General features: G+C 40.1%; 1 protein-coding gene and 1 long non-coding RNA gene across 2 annotated transcripts; both read left to right on the top strand.

Annotated features, from left to right (window-relative positions):
* Positions 1 to 4,020: 4,020 nt before the first annotated feature.
* LOC101157699 (mast cell tryptase-like) lies at positions 4,021 to 9,587 on the top strand. Its single transcript, XM_023957928.2, has 6 exons — positions 4,021 to 4,102; positions 7,096 to 7,116; positions 7,573 to 7,732; positions 8,572 to 8,834; positions 9,075 to 9,214; positions 9,291 to 9,587. The coding sequence occupies exons 1-6, from the start codon at positions 4,051 to 4,053 to the stop codon at positions 9,570 to 9,572; spliced, it is 918 nt and encodes a 305-aa protein (XP_023813696.2). The 5' UTR covers positions 4,021 to 4,050; the 3' UTR covers positions 9,573 to 9,587.
* Positions 9,588 to 10,938: 1,351 nt separating this feature from the next.
* Positions 10,939 to 13,830, top strand: LOC111947730 (uncharacterized). Its single transcript, XR_013657843.1, has 3 exons — positions 10,939 to 11,078; positions 12,579 to 12,679; positions 13,662 to 13,830. It is a non-coding gene; the product is annotated as an uncharacterized LOC111947730 (long non-coding RNA).
* The last annotated feature ends 7,175 nt before the right edge of the window (positions 13,831 to 21,005 follow it).

Here is a 21,005-nt window from a genome sequence, read left to right as displayed (position 1 = left end):
CCGCTTGTCTGACCATGACAGATCTGTGGAGCATAGAAGCTGAAGGCAGCTTCTTCATGTTTGGATTTGACTTTGGGCACTAACAAAAGACCAAGATCCAGGTGACCGGCGCCGGTACAAACTGTGTCAGGAGGTCAATCATGTATTTTGGCACTAAACCATTTAAAGCTTTATTAAACTGCCTTAGAACCTTAAATTCTATCCGACAGGCAGCCAGTGGAAAGCCCTCAGAACTGGACTGATGTGGTCAAAGTTTGCCTTAATGTGTTTATTAAAATCTAGGTCTGTGTCCAAAAGAGGACACGGGTTTGGAGGAGAAACAACCCGCAGAGGGTTTTTTTTTTTAATTCCCAGAGCTTGAGTGTTCATACCCTAAAATCAAAATAACTAATCATCTCCCAAAGTATAGTTAGGCGAACCTAACTTAACCGTCTCAAGAAACACTCCTAAAACTGGTAATTGGTAACATTGCACATAGAAACTTGTAAAATGTGAAGAAAAAGACGGCAATTACTGTGAAGAAGAATCACATGCAGTGGGCCTCAGTCTACACAAAGCGGCCAGGGTAGTTGGAGAGTTTTACTCCAATACTATTACCTCCCATATCCAAACACATCTGTGTAGTGAAGCAAACACTGTTTATCCACTGAGTTTTTCCACAATTATCCTGAGTTCTGTATTTTCTGTGTCTGATGTAGAGGGCTGCATTGGGTTGGGTCCCGCCGGGTCCCGCGGTCCCAAATCTCGCGGGATTGGGGGGTTTGAATTGTGCTGCGGGTGGGAGCGGGCGGCAAAAAAAACCCCCGCGGGATCAGTGCTGCCATGAATATCTCATGAATATATATTAGAGGACTACGTTGGGCTGTGCAGCTGTTGGATTCTTATGTACTGAAGCTCCGTGAAGGCACCAGGTAGAGACGCCCAATGGCCTCTGTCATCTAACCTGTTGTTGGGGGTGTGCAACGCCCCGCCTCCTAGTGTGTTCTTTAAAGCCTGATACCGTGGTCGCGTGTAGGCGGAGCTACCAGCTAAAGTTATGGTCTGATCGCTGCATGGAGCGATGTGTTTATCAATGCATGGTAGACACCAAGAATGTGGAGAGACCAGGTTTATTATTTTGAAGAGTTCTACTTGGTAATCATGTTTCCATGTTTGAGATCATAAGATCATCCCAGGGAAAGTCTCTGCTTCAACTCCTGCAGTGAAAGCTGCATCTCAATCCGATGCCGTGTTTGCATCTCTCTGACAGAGTTGAAGCCAAAGCCCCTCCCCCGCCTCTGTAACTGCTTTTCCTCTCTACCTGTTCACCTGTTCATATCCTCTGTAGTTGAGAGTTGTTTTTCCCCGCGCTCCCAATGTATTTTACACAGAGCGCAAAATACGGTCATCATAGGTTGACACGATAGTCGGGGCGCTTTAGCGCAGCACAAGGAAGAAAGAGCTGTTACTCTATCTGGCAATACTGCGCGGATAAGGCTGGAGCAGCAGGGACAGGATGTCAATGGATGAAGCAGAAAAGAACCTCAAACGAGCTTCATCCTGAGTCACGCATGGTTCTCAGATCTGCGAATCAGCAAAACTGGAAAAGGCTGACGCTAAAAAAAAAGTATTTTTCTGTCGGGAAAAAATGAATTCATAGATTTTCAGCTCTGTTGAACCATTACAATGTTTTTTTCTCTCCATGAATTCAAATGACTTTGACCTGCATCTTTACCAGCTGGTTCAGCGTGCTTCAGGCTGTCTGTCTGCGCGCGGACACACGCACACTTTTAACCAAACAGGATTTGTGAAAATATATTTAATAATTAAGTTGCACATTACACAAAAGAGGAATGCATGAAAAGATGAGGCTGGAGGAGGGACACGAATCTCTTTAATAATATCAATACAAATACGTTTTTTTTTCCTGCGGGACGGGAGACGATCCAAATCAATGCTTCTCTATTACTGTGCGGGACTAAATTCTCTGAATTTTGTGGGTGCGGGCGGGAGTGGACATACATATTGCGGGTGCGGGCGGGAGTGTAACGCATACGTTGCGGGAGCGGGCGGGATTGGTCAGAAATTCAGCAGGCGCGGGCGGGAGCGGGATGAAGAAAATAGTCCTGCGCAGGGCTCTAGTCTGATGTTTCTGTTTCTTAACACTTTTTCAATCTTTGAAGGTCATTCTGGTCATAAAGGTTATACGGGTTATACAAGGGATACAGGTTCAGTTTACCAGGCTATGTTTCCTGTTTGTAAATATTTGGCCAAATTCAAAGAAGAAATTTTAGAATGTAGGTGTGTTTTTATTTTAAGAACAAGGAACACGGAAAGAAATATCAAAAAAACAAACCCTGGTCATCCTGAGTATTTCCATACCAATTTAATTCATCATATACATGCATTCAATTTTGATTTTTAATAGAAGCTTGAGTCACTTTGGTTTTAAGATGAATAATCTAAATACAGATTAAAATCTAAAAAGGATTTTAGCTGAAATATGAAACAAACTTAACAGTAAACTAGTTTGATGGGGAAAACCTAAACACTTGCTGTATACCAGAAACTAAGAACTAACTGGTTTTGTAGCTGTGAGGTATTTTCCCCTTTGCTCTTACAAATTATTAGCACTAATTGTCTTCTTTGCTTCAAGGTTGGTTCTTCAGATCTATCCCTCTGTCTGGTGTCCAGCTGTCTGCTCTTTGTCCTATGGCTTAGTCACAACTGCCCTAAGGGGTGGATATGGGGCTGCCTGTGGGGGAAAATGTGGCAAACCTGTATGGGGCACATAGAACATTTCTAGACAACCAAAATTGATGCTGCACATTTATTTATGGGTGTGCTGCTGGTGACAGGTTGTAGTAATTACACTACACGTGAGGGTAAGTAAGGGCGAAGTAGGTGAAATGCAGGCATGTTGTGCATATTTTTCATTGTTATACCCCCCCCCCCCCCCCCCCCACGATCCTGCATGCTGTGCCTAAATCCTGTCCAAAGAGCCCCTTTAGTGCTGTTCATGTGATAAGTGCACGTTCTTTGCTGCAGCCTGACTGCTAGAAACGAGGAAATTCAACAATCACAGTGTAGCCTGTGTAGACATCCAATGGGTGTCCTACAGGAACTTTATATATTAAGTGCACACCCCGTACGTGCAGCATTTCTGCACGGTCAGTAAAGAGTACTCACTCCTTACCAATTAATGACTAGAGTGTAGCATAAAGAGACGGGACAACAGCATCGTCTGTATGTCAACTTCCATCAGTCTTACCAATACTTTTCTGTCTATACCACACACAAAGGGGTACGTTCCATTTTCATTACATTTCTTAAGGTGGCTATCCGTGCTTCCTCCTCTACACGACCCACCTATGAACCCGGACAACTCAAAAACCTGTTAAACCCACAGGTCCACTCCCCATAAGACATTTCCTGGATCAGGTGTCATCAGTCTATCATAACAAGCAATCACATGATCCAGGTTAGTAGTTTTAAAAAGCTAATCACAGCTTGAGAGCAAACAGGAAGCCCAGCTTTAATCATAAACTTAACATCTGTTGTGCTCTAAACTCATGTTTTCATTGTTTCCTTCCTGTTATTCACAAAAGCGATTCTAATGTGTCCATCATGACAGTTTCTGATCTAATATAACTTTTGTGTGTGTGCGTGGGGGGGGGGGGTCCCACAACACAAACAGTTCTTCATAAATATGATATGAGATGAGAAGAAATGTCGCTTTAGTTAAACTGGTAACAAACCACAAGATAATAGACAAATTAAATGATTCAGTTTGTCACAATTTGACAATAAAAATGCTTAAAAAGTAGCAATAAACATTTTTAATAAAAGCTTAGAAAAAGACAACAGTGTGAAAATACAAGAAGAGTGTTTAACTGGAGTTCTGTTTAAAATATGTCAGAGGTGACTCATTTCTTGGTTGATGTAAGGAGGACAAGTCTGATAGGTAACAGGTGTTAAAGATGCTTTCTGGGTGTGTCTAAAATATGGGGAAACATTCAGTGTATATAAAGTTCTCACAAAGACCAGATTTTGCAACAAAAGACTGCAGACATGGCACTGAAGCTGATCTTTGTGGTGGCTCTGCAGACTCTCTTCATAAAAGGTAAGAACCTCAGTCAGAGCTCACTTTATTACCTAAAATAGGAATATCCAGTGATGTTGACAAATCTAAAACTAAAACTCAATCGCTTATATAAAGAAAGAAAATGTCTGGTAGATGATGGAACTATGGACTACGGCTTCATTCAGAAATAGAGAAATATGCACTGAAAGAATAGAAGGTGTCACATAGAAACATATTTTCTTATAAATAATAATACTGACACTTTTATCTGGATGTTGATTCATCTTAACTTCAAACCTTAAAAAGAAGATTTTTAGTCCAGATGAATCAACTTCAAGACAGCGTCACCTGGATGAATTAAAATCTTCACCAACATCTGAAACCCATGAATATTAGAGAAATGACTTCACTCTCAGGCCCCAATTTCAGAAGTCCGCTCACATTAAGAGCGCAAAGTTGCGCGCGCGCTGAATTGGTGTTTTGCAGCAGATCAGCACAGACTGATGTTGGAATTAGTCTACTGACGCAGGCAGCATTAAAAAAGGATGAGTGCGCTGCGGAAGGTGTGTAAAGACCGGTATGGACAATGTAATCAGCCTTTGAAGATATTTTTATATATTTTTAAAGGGCGACAGTGGCTCAGGTGGTTGAGCGGGTCGTCCAATGATCGAAGGGTTGGCAGTTCGATTCCCCGCTCCCACCAGCCAAAATGTCATTGTGTCCTTGGGCAAGACACTTCACCCTCCTTGCCTTCAGTGTGGCTCCACTGGTGTGTGAATGCGCATGAATGATCCTTATGATGGTCAGAGGGGCCGTAGGCACGAACTGGCAGCCACGCCTCTGTCAGTCTGCCCCAGGGCAGCTGTGGCTACAACCGTAGCTTACCATCACCAAGTATGAATGAGGAGTGTATGAATAATGGACACAATGTAAGCGCTTTGGGTGTCTTCAAAAGCGCAGATAAATCCAATCCATTATTATTATTTTACGCACAAGAGATGCGCCGCTTCTGTGACGCTCAGGGCACCGCAGCGCACTCTGCAGCTGATCAGCCTGTTTCTGCGCTGAAGTGGGCAAACACGCCCTTCATTGAAGATCAAAAACGGAGCAAAGGTGGTGGTAACGGATCTCCATGCGAGCTGCTCTAACGTGCAGAGAATCAGCTCGATGCAGAGCGTGCCCAACGGTGGCGTGAGCGTCCAAGAAAGATGCGCAACTCTTGTGCGTAAAAGATATTAAAACATTTTCAAATTAAATTGACCAGAAGTATCTCGTTTTTTACACTCTTTCTGACGCGCACTGATCTTTATTTATGCTGCCTGTGTCGGTAGACTAATTCCGCCATCAGTCACTCTGTGCATCCACAAAAAAGCAATGTAGCGCGCGCAACTTTGCACTCTTAAGACGCCTCTTACAAATTAGTTCTACCAGTATTTCACTTTCAAACGAGCAAAATAGTAAAGGCCGTGTCACACGAAAAAAGAAGCAAATTGCATTCTAGTGCAAAATATGAAATATATTTAAATGAGATAAAAGCCACCTGGTTCTAGTCAACACATCACAGTTTGGTTCAGTCTGTCCTTTTTGTTTATGCAGCCATAAATAATAAGGCGTGTTCAAGAGTATTTATATTCTGAAATCAAAATAACTTGTTTTCCTTAGTTGAAGACATGTTCATGGCGAACCTTAATTGAATTATCTTAGGGTACACTCGCAAATCCGGTAAGTGGCAATATCGCACAAGAAAGCTAATAAAATGCGAAGTAAAATACGGCAGATGACGAAGAGGAATCACGTACAGTAAGCGGAGCGCACTGACCGCCTTCTGGCACCACGCGAAAGGCGGGGAAATGCGGGTGGGTGTGACAGGCCTAGATGCCACTCAGGGACGCGTCAGGTCCTTCTCGTGGATCTCCCCAACTGCGGCCCCTGTCCAGAAGCCCGTCTTGACCGTTACACACTGCCCCTATGTACAGTTTGCACATATTGTTCGTATGAAAACTGTTTATACGTGAATATTTTTGAAAAAGTGAGAAAAGTTGTGGTCTTTATGTGAAATTCTCACGGATGTATCATGAATGAACCACATTAAAACCACAGAAGTACGAATAAACCACAACACATAAACCCGCACTTCATTGAATTTCTTCACTTCACATTCAGAGCACTGAACAGAAATCACGTCAGCACCATGGTCAGCTCCATCAATGCTTTGTTTTTATTGCACAGTCAGATGGATTCCTCTGGTCAGAACCAGTTCTAAGTCTATCAAATTAAATCAGATGAAGCTGACAGGAAAGCAAACAAAAAACAGAACAGAACTAAAAAACTCAAAGCAATGTGAGCCGAATAAACTGTAAAATATTTTATTCACAATTCAACATATTAGGACGTACATTCCTGACATAACAGCAGTTATTAGATTAGAGGGTTTTGTGAAACCAACTGTTGTTTCCAAATGCTTTTATTCCTCCTGACATCTCATGACAAATTTAACGTTTTCTCCTGAGATGATGTTTGTGTTTATTAGTACAAAAAAAGGACTTTCTGATTTTTATTAAAAAGCTGATCAGAGTTTCATGTCTGTCTTTTCCTGAGTTCTAATTTTTATCATGATAATTATTTATTCTGTTCTAATGGATGTTTACATCGATTTCATTAAAGAATATATACAAATCAGAATTTACTGATAAATACATTGAAATTAACCACCACATCTTAACTGTAGGAGAAAAAATGTTTTATTGAGAAAAACTGACATTTGATAAAATAATGTGTCTTAATTTTGAACATTTAAAAACTGTATATAATCTAAGAGTTTTTGTTTTTTTAGATGTGTACATTTCAGCTTCCATAACATTTTAAAATGTTTTACTATAGAGAAGAAACCTGAGCAGAATCCATCATCTGTCTGAACTTGAAAGCAAAGTATTGGATCCAAAAGGGATCAGTTCTCTCAGCAAACAGCTTCCTCTTTACCAGAAACATAAAGTTTCCAGTTTAACCTGTTTTTCTTTTGCTTCCATTTTCAGAGTCGGTGTCGCAGCTTTCTGGTAAGTTTCTGAGCAGAAAAGCTAACTTAGTCTGTTTCCATTATCAAACTATTCATCAGACACAGATATACAGAGAGGAACAAGAAACAGTAAAAAAAAATCTCAAATATGACATAATTCAAATTTTTAAATACTTTAAAAGGTAGTCTCTTCAAATTTCTTGTTACTGTAGTTTTTTTTTTAGATACAACTTTTCACAAATAGCTCATTCTTTTCATTTTTCCTTGAGCATTCTGCATTTTAAAGGAAGCATGTAAACATTTGATAAAGAAACAAAAATATAAAGATATGAAATGACATATTTATTCTTTTGAGAGTAACTTTCAAGTGTTTGAAAAGCAAATTAAATACAAAAACTTCCCCTCAGGAGGAAAAAAGCTTCCTAATTTGTGAGAGATTTATGAAATCCAGCAGTTTCTGAGTCTACAACAACCAAACCAGTACTTTTCTTTGCAGTTTGTGGTCGAGCAAATCTGAACAACAGGATTGTTGGAGGACAAGATGCTCCTGCAGGGTTCTGGCCTTGGCAGGTCAGTCTGCAGACATCTTCACACTTCTGTGGAGGATCCCTCATCAACAACCAGTGGGTGCTGACGGCTGCTCACTGCTTTCCAAGGTAATCAACAATAGTAGAACAGATCAGTCATGACAGCTTTGGAGCTGATTACTGAGGTCTCCTCTTGTTTTAGTCATGAACAGAAAAGCTGAACAAAGGCCGTGTCACACAGACACTACGAACATTTTCCACCTATTAAATTTCAGTTTTTCGTGATACATGTGTGAAATACTTAAGGTGTTTCTTGCGTTCATCATTCATCAATGTGCACAGATATCTGCCAACGGGTCTTTATGTGAATTCGATTTGAGCTCTTTAAAAGTTTTTGTTGGTTGAGAATAATGCAGTTTACTTTTTATGAAGTTCATATGCAAATATTAGAAAACCTGCTGCAATTGTGTGTGATTTTTGTAAGATGCATGTGCACATTTGTGGCTTTCCAAGACCATTCAAAGTATGCCTAATGGACCTTTCACACATGAACCGTCGATGTTTAACTTTTATATCACGTGTACAGTGCACATAACACATTCAAAATTTCATAATTGATGCACAAATACATTTCAAATAAACAGCACAGTAATCATGCACGCTTCATGTTGGTCCACGTGTTCTCTGCGTGGTTTATTCGTACTTCTTCAGTGGTTCAAACGTGATACATCTGTGAAAATGTCACTTTTCTGACTTTTTCCACAAATACTAACGTATGACCAATTTTCTTCTGTGGAAATTGCAAAATGAACGTAGTGGCTGTGCGACACGGCCTTAACAAACACACATTACATTAGAGCTAACCAGCTTATGAATCCTATTGATTTTGTTTGTAATTTAATGAAAGAACCAGTTGAGAACAATGTCTCCAATCAAACCTCACAAAACGTTTCTGTTTTCTTTCTCAGTGGCAGTGCATCTGGTGTGACTGTAGTTCTGGGTCTTCAAAGTCTGCAGGGATCTAACCCCAACAATGTGTCTCGAACAATAACAAGACTAATCATTCATCCGAACTACAACTCAAATGATAACGACATCGCCCTCCTGCAGCTCTCCTCACCAGTAAACTTCACCAACTACATTTCTCCAGTCTGTCTGTCTGCCACCAACAGCACCTTCTACAGCGGCGTCAACACCTGGGTCACCGGCTGGGGCAACATTGGAAGTGGAGGTCAGTTAGTCATTGAAAGAAAAAGTCAGCTGAGTTCAGGCTTTAGAAACTGTATGTGCAATTCTATAGACCTGTAATCTAAATAATAATGACAACATTCTTTAAACTTGATAGGGATAATTCAGATGCATCTACAGTGATCTGTGACTGCAGCTGTTTTGGAGATTTTACAATTAATCAGAAGCTGTTCTTTCATGGACTACAGATGTTGTCAGTTGATCAATCTTTTTCTTCTCTTAGTCTCCCTTCCTGCCCCACAAACCCTTCAGGAAGTACAAGTACCAATTGTGGGAAACAGACGGTGTAAGTGCAGCTATAGCTCCATCACTGACAACATGGTGTGTGCCGGGTTACTGGAAGGAGGCAAAGACTCTTGTCAGGTGATTCCCCTTTATTTCCTGTTTTCCAGATATTTCTCTGAATTCTTCCTTGAATTAAAATGTTTTCCTCTTGAAGGGAGACTCTGGAGGTCCGCTGGTGATTAAGCAGAACAACCGATGGATCCAAGCAGGAGTTGTGAGTTTTGGAAGAGGTTGTGCTCTACCTAATTTCCCAGGAGTCTACACCAGAGTGTCCCAGTACCAGACCTGGATCAACACCCAAATCATCAGCAATCAGCCGGGCTTTATCGCCTTCACCTCCAATGGAACTGACAGTGACCTCAGTGTGTCGTGTCCAGTAGAGCCACCAATTACTACTACTTTACCAGATGGTAATTATTTGTCATTAAGAGTTTAAAACATTTTGCACTTTTGATGTCTACTAAAAATATTTTGATAAAAATAAATACTAAAACTATTTTACTGAACACAAAAAAAAATGTGTGTACTGGTGGCAACAGGGGTTCTGTTCTCTATTCTCGTCTACTTCTACTCTCTCTCTCTCCTCTATTCTTGATCATTTATTTATCATTTAGTTCTCCATTCATCTGTTTGGTTCAGTGCGATTCATGCACTGTCCCTCCCCAGGAGTGTCTAAAGCACACTCAAAGCACGATCCACTTCCAGATTCCAGTTGGCTCATCCGTGCTCCTGTACCTTAGCATGTACCTCGTCTCTGGCTTGCCTCGACCACCACACCTGGCTGTGGACCCTGTCTCCAGCTCGTCTCATGCCCCCAGCCTCCCCCAACTTTATCTGGATAAAGATCATTTGCTGGACTTTAAATATGTAGTTGTAGAGTTAAATAAGTTGATTCTTTATGAGTTCTGGTAAATCGCCTGTCCGTCCTGGGGGAGGATCCCTCTTTCATGTGGACACCCCTGAGGTTTCTTCGTTTTCTCCGGATTCTTTTTGTTTAGGAGTGTTTCCTTACGCAGAAGGAGGGTCTAAAGGCAGAGATGTCCAGTTCACTTTAGTCTTTTTAGTTAAAGTTTAGTATCATCCTAGTGAATTCTATGCATTTATGATCCTTTTTGATTGTATGTTTACCTTTATAATTACTACGAAGCCCATTGAGACGACTGTTGTTGTGAATTTAGGGTATACAAATAAAATTGAATTGAATTATTAATAAATCCTTAGTAGGTCTTTAATGTTTATGTGTCTTTTCTGCAGCTGTGGTTTGTGGACGAGCCCCCCTGAACTCTCGTGTCTTAAATGGAAGTTCAGTGGTATCTGAAGGTCAGTGGCCGTGGATGGCGAGTCTACAGAAGAATGGACAGCATGTCTGTGGAGGGACTCTAGTTTCTCTGGACTCTGTGCTCAGTGATGCTAAATGCTTCTCAAGGTGGGTAACATCCAAAGGTGAATGTGTTTCAGCTTCAACTACAGGTGGATGAAAGAATGTATTTTTATCCCCAGGTCCTAAAATATGTCATTTCAAAACATGAAGTTTGTTCATGTTTAACATTTGGATATATTATTTGAGTAATATTGTGGATGGGATTTGAAATTAGAGTCTAGTAAACAAACATCTATAGGCAAAAACTAGAAGTGTTGCATTTTTGTCGATATTTTCTGTCATGATTAAACTAAAGTGTTTTCCACAGTCCTCCTGTGGCGTCCAAGTGGACGGTTGTGTTGGGTCGTCTGAAGCAGAATGGATCAAACCCCTTTGAGGTGTCGCTGAATGTGACAAATATCACACTGAGCAACCAGACAGGGTCCAATGTTGCTGTGCTGCAACTCTCCACCCCGCCCCCCCTGAATAATTACATCCAGCCCATCTGTCTGGACAAAGGAAGAACATTTCCTGTGGGAACAACATGCTGGGCTGCAGGCTGGAGTTCTGGACGTGGAGGAAGTGAGTCTACCTTACAGTATAAGTAGTATGGAGTGATATTTTAAGTTGCAAGAGAAAATATTAAATTTTTGCTTTTCAACAATTTTTTATTCTGCTTTGATATATTTTTTTTTGCTTTCAATTTCTTTTTTTTGCTTTCAAAAACTTTTTTGCGTTTGAAAAAAATATTTTTGCGTGCGTTCTGTCAAATCTTGCTTTTGTTCTATCTTTGAATTTGCTAACCTAAGTTTCAGTCTCTGTGTCATATTGACGGTACTCTGAGGCAGACATGGACTTCGTGTCAGTTCTGTTCGTACGGGGTTCTGCCATTTTCAACCATTCTGACCCGTTTCTCTCAGACTAAAACCCAGAAGGAGCAGCAAAGCAGCTAAAATCAAACCAAGTTTTGTATTTATTCATGTCTGTGTAGTGTCCAACGTGTTTAAAACGTCTGCAGCAGAAATAAAACGTCCGAGCTCCGACTCCGTCCAGCCGGAAGAAGTTAAACTTTTAAACATTTGTATCTGAACTATTGTTTTATTTTAATCAATAATTGTTGAAATATTAAGAGAAAATAGCATTTTTATGACTAATATTTCTTCTGTTATATACATTGAGTCTACTGTGGTGAACCATCATTCTTTTGCTTATTATTGCTGTTGATCTGATCCCAAACTCGTGTGCAGCATAAAATAAATAATATGTGCTGTAAATCTTTTATTGTTTAATTTTAACAAACAGATCTAAAAGAAAATCACACTTTTCACTAATAATTTGCTCTGCAGGATTCACAGATCACACAGACCTGTTGATTTAATGTCAGCTGATAAACTTTACAGTTTCAGGAGATCCTCAGCCATAAATTCACAAATCTGACTTAATAAAAATGAACCAATGCCTAAAAAAAAAAAAAAGAAACTATGAATTATTAAAAAAAATTAAAACGTCTTCATCCAAAAAGACAAAAATGAGGGTTAAAAGAGCTGGTTCAGCCTCTGAGCCTGGGGAGCAGACACCATTCATATGGCAATTTTATTGGTTAGAATCTGGACCAATCAGCAGCTGTTTGATGGCAGCTTGGTCACGTCAAACCGAAACTTAACTCAGCAAAGATAGAAAAAAAGTTAGATGAGACAGAAGGCATGCAGATTTCTTTTTGGCGATGCCACTGGCAGTCATGTCACGCTAAGTCGCGCTCAAAGTGGTCAGCAAAATCAAAGAATGGACAAAAGCGAGATTTGACGCAACGCACGCAAAAACATGTTTTGCAAACGCAAAAAACGTTTTTGAAAGCAAAAAAAAATGCTTTTGAAAGAAAAAAAAGAAAGTTGAAAAGCAAAAAAAATTGACAGCAAAATAAAAAATGATTGAAAAGCAAATATTTAATATTTTCACACGCGACATAGAAAGTTTTGTGAGCGACATGGTGACAGAAATATCACTCCATATTTAAGAAAATGCATGATGTCTGAAGAGCACGCAGACATGCTTCATTTGATCACATTTCTACCAAACTTTCAGAAGAAGAAGTTCTGCAGGAGTTCCAAACCTCAGTTCTAGAATGTCCGACTTCAACAGCTGCAAATGGCAGCATTTGTACCGGACGCTTTACCCTTGAACAGGTAAATCATTAGTTGAAGAATTGCATGCATCATTCTTTTGTGATTCCTAACAATTTTCTTCAGATCTGAATGAAATGCTGTGTAACTGAGGTACTTAAACCCTGAGGATCCCATTACCTTTACTTCTAGGTAGTTTTTCTAGGATGTAGGTCAAAGTGGAATCTGGATGAGAACCAGACCTACAAATCTGCTGGATCTGTGCAATAAAACACATTTTTTATTAAAGTGCGCTGAAAATGTACACTTTCAATAAAAAAAATAATTTCATTAAGTAAATGCACTAAAGAGATATTTGTCCAAGAGGTCCGTGCTCAGCTCCATTCTGATGCATCCACCTGCAGACAAATGGAATCCATTAACTTCTTTGTCTTTTGTCTGAGCTGGAATCTGGATCTAAACTGTACGGCTGGATGGCTCTAATAGTGCTCGCCAATTTCGTTACACCGCTAATGTTAGCTTGGGGGTGTGAGGGGCTGTAAGATAGTGGGAAAGAGAATAAACATAGAGCTCTCAGTAAAGGAGAAGGGGAAGTGGGGTTACTCTGCTCTGAAGAAACTGATAGTAAACTATGATAAATTGAAAAAATCCATGATTCTTTGTACTGTACTTCTAGTTTCACATTTTTATTGATTTTATTTGCAGGTGAAGAAAACTTTGATTATGTTACTACTTGCTACAAACCACTCTGAAAATTCAGAACATTTTGAATCTTTTGTTAGAGAATTACATTTTCTACTAACTATTTTCGTAGCTGGTTGTATAACTTATGGTGAGATTAAATTATTAGAAGCAGATAAAAGTAAATGTGAACCGTGATAGTTTACCAATACATTATGATTTCAAATAAGGATCAATACAGCAGCACTGGTGGGTCGTAGACCTCATCTTTATGACATCTCAACACAAACTGCTTCATGTTCTCAGTCAGCCTATATAAGTGAATGAATTGATTAATTTGCCCTTTTAATGGATTTTTCATCAGGGTGACTCTGGAGGCCCCCTCCTGTGTAAGCAGGACGGTTCTTGGTATCAGGCAGCTGTGTTATCATCTACGAACATTTCAAGCAGGAAAAAACGAGCTGTGTTATCATCTACGGCAGTGATGCAGTTTGAAAAAATCAGCCGATTCCAGGACTTCCTGGTTAAGACGGTGGGAACATTCCTGTCTCCTGCCTCAACCACCAACATTACAATTACCACACCGACGACCAGACCTACTACCGGACCTACCAGACCTTATACTAGACCTACTACCGGACCTACCAGACCTTATACTAGACCAACTACCGGACCTACCAGACCTTTTACCAGCCCCCCTTCTCCCCACACGACTACAATGAATGGCTGGAACATTCATCATAAGGTTTTCTTCTACCTTCGTCTCATTTTCCGGACCTTGTGTTCCCTTTTCTCCTCACACGAAAGTTAAACTTCTAATGATGTAAAATCCAAAAATCTCTCCTAAACAAGCTAGCGTTTGACTCCTCCCTCATGGCGTTCCAAATAGGAAGTACACACAGACTTCAAGGGGCCAAATCTTATAGAAATGACTCGGTTATTCCATTTATCAAAATAACCATTCTTGCTCTGATACATCTTTATAACATGTTCTTCATAATCCTTTTTTTCATATTTTTTCTGTAGTTCAAGTTATTGTGGGAGGGGTGTGGCGTTTTCTTTGATTCTTTCAATTATTTGATTTCAAAAAAGCTTTATAAATGAAGATGATCTAAATGTTAGATCAGGTGTTCTGGTCTCAAATGAAAATCCATCCATCCTCCTCTGGATGTTGATTTAGAAAATATATTTTTCTCTTTGGTGTAAAAAGAAAATAAACTTCAAATGCTGCGGTTTCAATCGATTTCTGGTAATTATTTTTAGTTCCGTTCATATTTTCTACATGTTGGGCTTTTTTCTAGGTTTGTTTGTAAATTTAGGTTTTATTAAAGGACAAAGAATCAACTTGTTTCTATGTGTTTGTTATGTAGAGAAACATAAATCGCAATGAAATCAAATTACAGTTGTATTCAAGGTTGGGGGGAAAAATAAATTAATGAAAACTGTCTGGGGTGTCTTTTTATTCTTAAGAAGTAGAAAGACCTTTCAAATGCTTTGATTGACTTTTTAAGGTTTAGTCGTATTTTATTAGAGGTCCATCAGTCTTTGTTTACTCAGACACATGATCTAGTCTTGTGTATCAGGACATCAGGTGGATTTGTTTGTATTTTTTACTGCAGGGACAGATACAGTAGATAAAAAATAATATGACATGCAGCACTTTTGTGTAAGAATAAACCCCTTTCCCTGGAACCGTGTGCCTCCCATCTCTGCATTTTGGGTCCTTCATGCTCACCAGACAGATAAAAAGAATATGACGTGGCTTAAGATGACATACAAATAAAGAACACCACATCGGGTGAAAATGTATGATTTTTAGTAAATTCAGTCTCTGAAGAATCATAAAATAAATTGTATTTCACTTGGCAATTATTTAAACTAGTGTTTGTGTTTAATTTAAAAACCCACTTAGATAAAAATTGCATTTTTTTGTGTTTTTAACATGTTCTTGTGGCACTTTCTGATGATTGAGAACATATTTGTAGAAAATTAAGATTAAAATTGCATTTCCAAGTATTTATTTTAATTGCTGTGAATCAGAAGCAGACATAAAAAGCAGCTTTTGAAAGATCGTGATTATGACGTAAAAAATACGCTGGGCGGGGCCACCATCTCCCTGCTCCACCCCGTTCTGATGCATCCTCTTGCAGACAAATAGATCCATCTACATCTTTGTTTTCCTCGTCTGAGCTGGAATCTGGATCAGAACCGTACGGATGGATAGCTCCGATATCGCTCCCCACTATTGTTGCACCGCTGACGTCAGGTTGGAGGTGTGAGGGGCTGTAAGCAACAGGGATAGAGTGTAAACAAAAGGATGATGGGAAGTGGGGGCAGGCTTACTATGCATCAACAGTCTCGTGCACAGCTCAGGGTAAATTACAAACTCCTGCCGCTCTGCAGAAACTATGTCCTGTGATTGAAAGACCACTGGGAACACTTTTACAATCGATCAGACGATGATCAGAGTGGAACTTTAACTGTTCTCACATGAGGTTTGAACATGTTTGGGTCTCGTGTATGAAAGGTCAACATTCTTTAAAAAAATCTTATCAAATTTTGTTTGACATAAAAAGAAACCTGTTGCCATAAAAACAAAAATTGTTTTCACAGTATTTTGTATGAATTTGTGTTTCAAGTTTTCTTTTCTAATATGGCAAGCACAAATTAATATGATGTAGAAATAAATAAAAGAAGCAGTAAAGCCAGCTGGATGGAAAATGTTCCTGTCATTTAACACATCAGATGACACACTCACATTTATGAGCTGTCCTTTGTTCCACCATCAGCAACGTTTCTACTCCTCATAAAGGCATGCGATGAAAGAAGAGCAGACAAACCTGTCAGATGACTTTTCAATGAGTTTGCAAGAAAAATGTAAAAAAATACTACAATTAATCACAATAAAAGCCTCATGATGACTGTGTGTTTTTATAATTTATTCAAATCTGAGCAGCAGAGGAATTTATGGAAACCTGAAATGGTGAATTCTTTTCAAGCTGTCATGATCTGATCAAGGCGGACCCAGATTCTGCAACCCGGAAGGAAGAGGCAGGTAGGTAAAAGCAATGAGTTGTATCACTAGAGGAGACATCACGTGGTTCCTCATGGGAGGAGAGCACCGCCATCTTGGTGAGGTCCAGTCACTGCTGCAGTGAATGCATGTCAACACATTTTTTGCATAATACCAGTTCATTGTTTGGGTTTCAACTGCCAAAATCAGAGAACTGAGTCCATGAAGGAGGAAGGTATATCATTTCACAGGTAGGTACTATAATTTTTTTCTTTTAATGCTGCAGGGGCTTCATTAATCATACACGTGTTGACATTCATGATGCTGCAAGGCTGTTATCAACATGCTGCATGATGTTCGTATAATTTGCTGTCAATATGAATGTACATTTTATTTTGCTAAACTTGTATACAGCATACTAGGCTATTATAGTCTTCTTTCTCTTTCGGCTTTTCCCATCAGGGGTCGCCACAGCGAATCATCCTTTTCCACCTCACTCTATCATGAACATCATCTACCCTAACATTAGCCAACTTCATGTCCTCTGTTAAGACATCCATATATCTCCTCTTTGGCCGTCCTCTTGCCCTCCTGCCAGGCAGCTCCATCTCCAACATCCTTCTACCAATATATCCACTATCCCTCCTCTGAACATGTCCAAACCATCTCAGTCTGGCTTCTCTGACTTTGTCGCTAACACAGGCAACATGAGCCGTCCCTCTGATGTACTCGTTCCTTATCCTGTCTAACCTGGTCACTCCTAAGGAGAACCTCAACATCTTCATCTCTGCTACCTCCATCTCAGCCTCTTGTCTCTGTCTCACTGCTACCGTCTCTAACCCATAGAGCAGAGCTGGTCTCACCACTGTCTTGTACACCTTTCCTTTGAGTCTTGCTGACACTCTTCTGTCACACAACACTCCTGACACTTTCCTCCACCCGCTCCAACCTGCCTGCACTCGCCTCTTCACCTCTTTTCCACACTCCCCATCACACTGAACTGTTGACCCCAAGTACTTAAACTCCTGCACCTTCTTCACCTCAGCCCCCTGTAACCTAACGCTTCTACCTTGATCCCTCTCGTTCAGACACATGTATTCTGTCTTACTACGACTGACCTTCATGCCTCTTCTTTCCAGAGCAAACCTCCACCTCTCTAGCTGTTCCTCCACCTGCTCTCTACTCTCACTGCAAATTACAATGTCATCCGCAAACATCATTGTCCAGGGAGATTCCTGTCTTACCTCATCTGTCAGCCTGTCCATCAACATAGCAAACAAAAAGGGACTCAAAGCTGATCCTTGGTGTAGTCCCACCTCCACCTTGAACTCCTCTGTCTGACCTACAGCACATCTCACCACCGTCATACTTCTCTCATACATGTCCTGAACTACTCTGACATACTTCTCTGCCACTCCAGACGACCTCATACAGTACCACAGCTCCTCCCTCGGCACCCTGTCATACGCCTTCTCTAAATCTACGAACACACAATGCAGCTCCTTCTGACCTTCTCTGTATTTTTCCATCAACATCCTCAAAGCAAAATGTTGATGGATACTAGGCTATTATAGTAATATAGATTTATACATTTCTGACTCAGAGACTGAACTTTTCTTGCAGGTTTCCAATGGATTCAGACTTAAGGAAAAAAAAAAAAAATATATATATATATATATATATATATATATATATATATATATATATATATATATATATATATATATATATATATATATATATATATACACCTATATACCAGGACAAGAACTGGAGACAGCCTGGAAAGTGAAGGTGACAGTGGTGCCTGTGGTAATTGGAGCACTCGTGGCAGTAACCCCCAAGCTGGAGGAGTGGCTACAACAGATACCTGGAAAGACCTCAGACCTCTCAGTCCAGAAAAGAACAGGAACAGCTAAGATACTGCAGGACCCTCAAGCTATCAGGCCTCTGGTAGAGGACCCCAGCTTGGAGGAGAAACCACCCGCGGAGGGTGAGAGGGGCGTTTTTTTTTTTTATTCCTAAAGCTTGAATGTTCATACTCTAAGATCAAAATAGCTAATCTTCTCCCAAAGTATTTCATAGTTAAGCGAACCTAATTTAACCGTCTCAGGAAACAGTCCTGAAACTGGTAAGTGGTAATTTTGCACATAGAAACTTTTTCAATCTTTGAAGGTTATAATAGTTACAAAGGTTATACGGTTCATGTTTACCAGGCTGTGTTTCCTGTTTGTTAAAATTTGGCCAAATTGAAAGAAGAAATTTGAGCATGTAGTTGTGTTTTTATTTTAAGAACAAGGAACACGGAAAGGAATTTCAAAAAAACAACCCTGGTCATCCTGAGCATTTCCATACCAATTTAATTCATCCTAAACATGTAGTCAATTCTGATTTTGAATAGAAGCTTGAGTCACTTTGGTTTTAAGATGAATAATCTAATACAGATTAAAATCTAAAAAGGATTTCAGCTAAAATATGAAACAAACTTAACAGTAAACTAGTTTGAAGGGGAAAACCTAAACTATTGCTTTATAACAGAAACTAAGAACTAACTGGTTTTGTAGCCGTGAGGTATTTTCCCCTTTGCTCTTACAAATTATTAGCACTGATTGTCTTCTTTCTGCAAGGCTGGTTCTTCAGATCTATCCCTCTGTCTGGTTTCCAGCTGTCTACTCCATGTTCCATGGCTTAGTCACAACTGCCCTAAGGGGTGGATATGGGCTGCCTGTGGGGGGAAATGAGGCAAACCTGTTTGGGGCACATAGAACATTTCTAGACAACCAATGAGCCCTTAAGGTAAAATTGCTGCTGCACATTTATCCATGGGTGTGCTGCTGGTGACAGGTTGTAGTAGTTACACAACACATGTGGGTAAATGAGGGCGAATTAGGTGAGATGCAGTCATGTTGAACAGATTTTTCATTTTTATACCCCCCCCACCCCATCCTGCATGCTGCACCCAAATCCTGTCCAAAGAGCCCTGTATAGTTCCAGTGTTAAGTCCTCAGTTTTGACGCTCCTGCAGCTCTCCTCGTTATCCAACGATCCAATAAAAATCCACATTCCAAAAGTAAAATAGAAAAATCTTTAATTCCTTTTCTTCAGGTTGAAAAATGAACAATAATCCACAGTGAACTTAAGGGAAAACACAAATAAATATATAGAAAATATCCAAATTAACGAGAAGAACTTAGCGAGGTCAAAAAACTGTTTGACTCCATTCCAAAATTGAGACTGACATGCATCTGCTGCGTAAACCACAGAGTGAAACCCCTACTGGCTATAAACTGAATAACACACCGAATGCAAAATGGTCATCTCTGGCATTAAGGCTCCTACACTACCGGCCCCTAATTGTTATCACACCCTTTGAAACGATTACTTAATGTACTAATAAACTTAAATAAGCACTTCTTACAAACAAAAAAACATGCATCTAGCACCTATTCAAACATTTACATTCTCATTAGTGCTCATGCTTACTCATCAGACTCCACAAGAAGACACAACTTAGTTATTGGTCGACAAAGTTCATTGGTCTTAGTCTTCACTTTCACTTGTCCAACAAAAACCTTGCCTATCAGGAAGGGTTTGCACGACTCTTCCAAGCGGCCAGGATTTCCTGGGTGAGGTGTCATCTATGATGAGAACCACATCTCCCACATGAAAGTTCCTGCTAGGTGTAGCCCACCTTGGACGTTCCTGAAATGGGTGAGGTATTCCTTACACCAGCGTTTCCAGAATATGTCCGCCAGGTACTGAACTCTACGATTTACGTACAAATCGTTTCTTTCAAAAATCCCTGGAGGCAGCTCAGGTTTGGTCTTAAGCAGCAACAGATGGTTAGGTGTGAGGGCTTCAAGGTCGTTGAGGTCGGTAGAAGCTGTCGTTATGGGCCGACTGTTTATGATCGATTCTGCCTCACAAAGCAAGGTATGAAGACTGTCCTCGTCGAAAATTTGCTCATTCACAGTGGTGTTCAGAACTTTCCTCACTGAGCGGATTAATCTTTCCCAGCTTCCACCGTGATGAGAACCTGAAGGAGGATTGAAGTGCCACTGGATGTTTTTCTGTTGCAAATCCTTTGTGATTTTGCTGATATTCCACTCTTTGATTGATCTCTTTAACTCATTGTCAGCTGATCTTTAGTTTGTGTCATTGTCCGAGTACATTTCTTTCACCTGTCCTCTCCTAGCGATGAACCTTCTGATTGCATTGAGGCAAGCGTTAGTGTCCAGTGATGCAGCCTCTTCTAAGTCCACAGCTCGAATGGCTAAATACGTAAATATAACACCATATCTTTTGACTTGAGTTCTCCCTCTTCTTACCAGAAATGGGCCAAAGTAATCAACACCAACTCTGGTAAATGGAGGGTTGTGAGGAATGACTCTGCATCTTGGTAAATCTGCCATAAGTTGTTTACCACATGAACCATACATCCTCTTGCAAATTATACATTCAGACAAAACTTTCCTTATAGCACCGTGAGCCCCTGGGATCCAGAACCTTTGACGCAAAGTGGCCAACATGCGATTTCTTCCAGCATGTCCAGTGCTATGGTGAATGTGTCTCAGCAGAAGTTTTGAGATGTATGACCCTTTTGGTAGGATGGATTGATGCTTTGATTCATATGGCATTGCAGAATGCCTTAACCTTCCTCCAACTTTTAGTACATCCTCTTGCAGAATTGGGTTC

This window comes from Oryzias latipes, chromosome 8 (genome assembly GCF_053564925.1).
Source record: "Oryzias latipes strain Hd-rR chromosome 8, Olatipes_Hd-rR_3.1".
Classification (NCBI taxonomy): domain Eukaryota; kingdom Metazoa; phylum Chordata; class Actinopteri; order Beloniformes; family Adrianichthyidae; genus Oryzias; species Oryzias latipes.
The sequence above is the reverse complement of the archived record's forward strand: the minus strand, read 5'-3'. Positions and strand labels throughout refer to the sequence as shown.